At 34.5% G+C, this 6,487-nt stretch overlaps 1 protein-coding gene across 7 annotated transcripts in view; it reads right to left on the reverse strand.

The window, feature by feature from the left end:
• Positions 1–6,487, reverse strand: part of LOC107698054 (arf-GAP with coiled-coil, ANK repeat and PH domain-containing protein 2) — a 55,648-nt gene that overhangs the window by 44,269 nt on the left and 4,892 nt on the right. For all 7 annotated transcript variants that reach the window (XM_016498971.1, XM_016498972.1, XM_016498970.1 and 4 more), the window contains one exon: positions 4,361–4,418. In XM_016498971.1, the coding sequence (XP_016354457.1) occupies positions 4,361–4,418 (58 nt within the window). The remainder of the gene's footprint in view (positions 1–4,360; positions 4,419–6,487) is intronic.

Consider the following 6,487-nt stretch of genomic DNA (forward strand, 5'->3'; position numbering starts at 1 on the left):
TATACACACACACACACACACACACACACATATTATGCAAAGCAAACAAGCTTTTTACATATTTAAATTATTTTATTAATTTTATTTAAACACATAATTGTTTAAAATGATAAAATACAATTATTAAAATTTAAATTTAAATATAATGAAATTGCACAATCTGAAACTTAATTTTACTATATAGTTTACTAATATTGAACATGTATTTTAAAATGATAAATTACAATTATTACAATTCAAATTTAAATAAATGAAATTACACAATCTGAAAATTTATTTTACTACCAAGTTATTATATTATTTATATTTCAATAAAATGTGAATTAATTAAATAATCATTAATATAAATAATTTAACATTTAAATTTGTTGTTTTGTATTTTTTTATATTTAATTCAAATAATTAAATTACAGATATGAAAAATTATTTTACTATACATTAGGGCTGCACAATTAATCAAATTTCTAATCGTGATTACAATTACAGATGCCACAATTACATAAACGTTCAAAGCGGCAATTAATCGTTCAAAGTCCACTTATGTTATTCTGCATGCTTAAGATATGTTTTTTTTTCTTTCTACATGTTATCCTAAAGGTTTTTCCCATTATTTTAATTTTAGTACACATTATAATACCATTCATATTTTAACTTTTTTTATAATTTAAAGAAGAAACCAATCCGATGTATAGTTGACATTTGAGGCTTAATACTATAGAAAAGCACTGAAGGTTTTTCAGTTAGAGCACGTGTCAAACTCAAGGCCCGCCACATCATTTTATGTGGCCCGCGAGAGCATATGATTTTCTTAAAATAAAAATCTATGCTGCTTTATATCGTAAATTATGAAAGTGCGTATCAATACCACAAGCTTCTGTTTCTATTTGGCGTTCTATTTATACGCAAATTGACTTTGGTGTGCATTATATAGGCCTATGATTCGCAATGGTTAGGATTAGGGGTGTGGGGTTTTTCCGTTGATGACGACTGCGTGGACGGCTCAAAGGAATAAGTGCGGACCTCATCAATGCTCGAGCACCACCGACGGAAATGGAAAAACACGATAATCTCCATTCATTGAACGAATTTAAAAAAATCGATTGCAGCTTTCAGACACGACTTTCTTCTCGTTTTAATAGTTCGTTTGAGGCGGTTTCTATGGAGTTATTTTAATGACAAATGTCCAGAGCGCATTATACAGCCTATGCGAGAGCGCATCAAATGCGCAAGCGCAAATCTCTCTGCTTGCAGGTGGATTCCCATTCATTCACTCTCACAGAAAACAGACACACTCTCTATCGGTCAGACATTACATGCGTGCTCTAAAAAATGATCTTCTCTCCTGAGTTTAATAAACGCAACCTGGAGTGTGGGCATCCACCGGCAGAAACATACATTGGCGCATATGCCAACTAATGTAAATGTGTCAAACTCAAGGCCCCCGGGCCTATTTCGGCCCGCCACATCATTTTATGTGGCCCGCGAGAGCATATGATTGTCTTAAAATAAAAATCTATGCAGCTTTATATCGTAAATTATGAAAGTGCGTATCAATACCACAAGTTTCTGTTTCTATTTGGCGTTCTATTTATACGCAGAAATTGACTTTGGTGTGCATATGATACGCAATGGTTAGGATTAGGGGTGTAGGGTTTTTCCGTTGATGATGACTGCGTGGAAGGCTCAAAGGAATAAGTGCGGACCTCATCAATGCTCGAGCACCACCGACGGAAATGGAAAAACACGATAATCTCCATTCATTGAACGAATTTAAAAAAATCGATTGCAGCTTTCAGACACGACTTTCTTCTCGTTTTAATAGTTCGTTTGAGGCGGTTTCTATGGAGTTATTTTAATGACAAATGTCCAGAGCGCATTATACAGCCTATGCGAGAGCGCATCAAATGCGCAAGCGCAAATCTCTCTGCTTGCAGGTGGATTCCCATTCATTCACTCTCACAGAAAACAGACACACTCTCTATCGGTCAGACATTACATGCGTGCTCTAAAAAATGATCTTCTCTCCTGAGTTTAATAAACGCAACCTGGAGTGTGGGCATCCACCGGCAGAAACATACATTGGCGTAAATGCCAACGAATGTAAATCAGTATTTACATACAGGTGCATCTCAATAAATTAGAATGTCGTGGAAAAGTTCATTTATTTCAGTAATTCAACTCTGAGCCAAACTCATCACAATTAAAAGAACCAAAGACTTAAACTACTTCAGTCTGTGTGCATTGAATTTATTTAATACACGAGTTTCACAATGAGTTGAATTACTGAAATAAATGAACTTTTCCACGACATTCTAATTTATTGAGATGCACCTGTAGCATAACAGTAATAAATGTATCTGTTTCGCACATGTCCCGCATTGTCCCGTAAAATCACATCTACTGTCCTGCAACAGATCTATAGCCAGGTGGTCACCCTAGCGTAGAGTAATAAAATAATAATTGCTCATTTAAATCAGTAAAATTTAACGAAAACAATACATTAGAAAAATGATGATACTTGTCTTTATTTAGGCTACTTTGATTTATAGAGTAATTTGGATTTCTTAACCTGATAAATTAAAAGGATTTATGTTAAAATAACACAGAGCAATTACATATATTTTTACGTCTATGCAAATGCATGCAATATTTGTAACTTAAATAAGTAATAAAATAAAGAGACAGTTATTTAACAATATGTGACCCTGGAGCACAAAACCAGTCTTAAGTCGCTGCGGTATATTTGTAGCAATAGCCAAAAAAAACATTGTATGGGTCAAAATTATAGTTTGACACCCCTAAGTTAGAGTGTTTTCAGCTTGTTTACTTTCATATAAAAATACGGCATGCAGTTGCATAAAACAATGGTATAAACATCATTCAATGTCAATTGTGGTAATCGTAATTAACAATCGCAATTACAATTTCAAGCGAAAAATCGACAATTATGATTTTTGTCATAATCGTGCAGCCCTACTATACATTTCTCTAATAAAATTTTAATTGTATTTTTTATTATGTATATATTATAATTGTATATTATAATAAAATATAAATTATACTATGAATTAATGTATCAAAAAACAGCAATTAAACATGTAGGAAACACAAGCCATATTCTCTACATATTCGTCATTGCCCATTAATCTCTATAAGTTGACCAGGGGGCGTATTACAGAAAGTTTCTTATCTTAGGTCTTAACTTAAGATATGATATGTTAAATTAGGATTTTTCACAAATTTGTATTACAGAAGCAAATCTTAACTTGATTTGGGATTCTTATCCTATATTACAAAATCGTATCTTATCTCTAGTTAGGAAATCTTAAATTGCATTATCAAGTTCGACGATCCACTCTCAGGTTACTTTACTTTGAAAATCGCCTTTTGCAAAAAAAACGTAAGGCATTACACCGTGTCTACACCGGACGCGAGTGGCGCGACAAAATACTATAGAACTCATTAGTGCTGGGTGGTATGACCAAAAACTTATATCACGGTATTTTTCAAAATGAGACCGGTTTCACGGTACATGACGTTTTTTTTTTTTCATGCATGACCGGGTGTGAACCATATTTTCTACTGATTGAGAGGAAATACTGCAGTATATTGACTTAGAATGCCCTATTTTACTGTCATGATCAGTGAATATTGTCAAAAAATCCGGTATACCGCCCAGCACTAGAACTCATTATAGCCAGTGATGCTGTCTACACTGGATGTGGCGCGGCGCGACAAATCCCCGACAGAAAACCGCTGCCGCGTTATATTTATGACGTGCTGACACAAAGTTCAAATGATTTTCAATGGTTGCTTTGTCGTGTCCAGTGTAGACAGACTTTACCCGTCGTGTCCGGTGCTCCGTGACGCTTTGTTGGTCTCTGTAATGCTGGTTGCAGCTCCTGTGCTACTGTAATATCATGTTGCTCGGCAGTCTGTAATTACTTATAAGTGTTTTGTCATCAAAATGTAACATCTTCAGGGTCCTCCAATAGTCTTTTTACCATTAAACATCTCCGTTCTTCATTTTCAGTTATTAATAAATGTAATACCATTGTTGGACAGCACAATTGTAAGCGGTTTTTCCATTAGCTTTCAAATAATTTCGAAGTTAGGACAGCTGTGGGGCTGTCCTAAAGTTAAGACAGTTTTTAGGATGTTTTGTCAAGTTAGGAGGTTTCTGTAATACCCCCTTCCTATCTTTAGTTAAGATAAGATAACACACTTAGGAAACGCTGTTCTGTAATACCTTTTGTCCTAAATGTGGTCCTAACTGAAATTACCATGATTACCAAACAGACAAGATAAGATTTTAAAGTTAGGATCTTTCTGTAATACACCCCCAGCAGTCCAAACGTACCTTGTCTAGTTTGGACTCGAGCTCACAGACGTTGCCCTCCACCTCCTCGATCGTCGCCCTGTTGAAGACAGAGCAGGATTTCAGACATTTACAGTAACTCGGGCGATATAGACTCCATCACATCACCACCACACTCCACAGGATCAGATCATGGAAAACACAGTGTTATGCACTACTGTGTGCTTCAACATTCAAAACAAGAAAAACAAACCCAAAACAACTTAGTTTGGAAATTCACACCAATTTCTTCATTAACTGTTGGAAATATAAAGGAACGCTCAAATATGTAATTTTGTCAGAAAAGTTTTATAATTTAAAATATTGTATAATATAATTTATTATCGGCATAGCTTTAAACTATGCCGGTAGGCAGAGGTCAGCCAATCACAACAGAGCTAATTTGCATACATATCTCTTAAAGGTACAGAAGAAAAAAACAGGGTCAGAGAGAAGGTGGAAAACGTCATGAAAAACTTAAACTGCGTAAGAAACCTTGACTAACATTACAAATGAACTTCAGGGGTCACATTAAATGCTTTAAAAGTGTCGAATGTAAACAGGCACTGGTGTAATTGGTTAAAAGCAAAAGGAAAAGTCAGATTCTGTTGATCAGCCGTTACGGTTTAATGCAATATCTACACATCATTTTGTCCTGAGCACAGCAAAACTGTGAGAAGAGATGATCTGTGCAGTTTCACTCCCTTCAACAGCTGCTTTTCTCCTCATATTTCCATGTGACTTCATTGCTGGGATGTTTGAGTTAATCTAAATTCCTGAATAAGCATGAGAAAAACATCTCTATATAGCACACTCAGATGCACCGCTGAGGTCCTGGATGCTGATCGTCAGTAGAACAATTAGACTCAATCCTCAACAAGAACGTTTCTTAATATTTATTTACCCAAGTAACCTCAGAAGAGCAACAGAAACACTGGTTCCTGATGAATATGGTATGATAAACTTTCATAACTCCTCTCAGATCATGCACGCATGATCAAATCTTACACGGATATGGCCCTTCAAGACTAGGGTTGACGTCAATATTTTTCAAATATATGTCGATGTAGATATGAGTAATAACTTTTGTTCCATTCCTTACACAAAATTAGCAAATAGATTCAAATGCACAATATATTGGTAACATCCTTTTTTAATTTAATTTATCTGTTGGATATTTAATTGTACATTTCCCACATTTTTATATTTGGACTAAGAGAGAATTTTAGAATGATTTCTGAAGATCATGTTACTCTGAAGACTGGAGTAATGATGCTGAAAATTCAGCTCTGATCACAGAAATAAATTAAATTTTACTATATATTCACATAGAAAACAGCTGTTTTAAATAATAATAATATTTCCACAATAGTAAAAAAAAAAAAATACAAAATCAAATTAGTGTTGTTAGTGTTTATTTTTAATTAATTCTGATAAAATAACTTTTGTTATCGGTCTTAAGTCATAACACTAAAATAATTATTGACTTAATATCAGCCAGTGTCAGTGCATTCCTGATTAGACTTGTGCCGGTATTCGGTAATACGATATATCACGGTAATGAATATGCACGATATTGTTATCGTGGGCTCTTCTAAATACCGTGAATAATTATATATTACAAATTATTTAGAATTTTTAATGCATTTTAAGAATACTTTTCCCATCAACTGGTCAAAATGCACAACACCGCTGTATGCTGCGTGAAAGACGCCTGCACACTCTGATGTAAACAAGTGCGGACGAGAAGCACATGGCGGAACATGTGAGAGACGCTCTGGATGAAAGCGCACTTTCACTCTCTGACAGCAGATGGCGCTAAACTGCAGATATAATAATAATAATAATAATAATAATAATAATACAACACCGTGATAATACCGTATACCGTGATAAAAGAATGAGCAATTAATCGCAACATGAGAATTTGATACCTGCATATCCCTATTCCCGATATTAATCAACATGCAGGTATGGTTTTAATTATAGTTTTATTTAAAGGGGTCATATGATGCGATTTCAATTTTTCCTTTCTCTTTGGAGTGTTACAAGGTCTTGGTGCATAAAGAAGATCTGTAAAGTTGCAAAGACTAAAGTCTCAAATCCAAAGAGATATTCTTTATAAAAGTT

The sequence above is a fragment of the Sinocyclocheilus anshuiensis genome, unplaced genomic scaffold (assembly GCF_001515605.1).
Source record: "Sinocyclocheilus anshuiensis isolate Anshui unplaced genomic scaffold, SAMN03320099.WGS_v1.1 scaffold1501, whole genome shotgun sequence".
Classification (NCBI taxonomy): Eukaryota; Metazoa; Chordata; class Actinopteri; order Cypriniformes; family Cyprinidae; genus Sinocyclocheilus; species Sinocyclocheilus anshuiensis.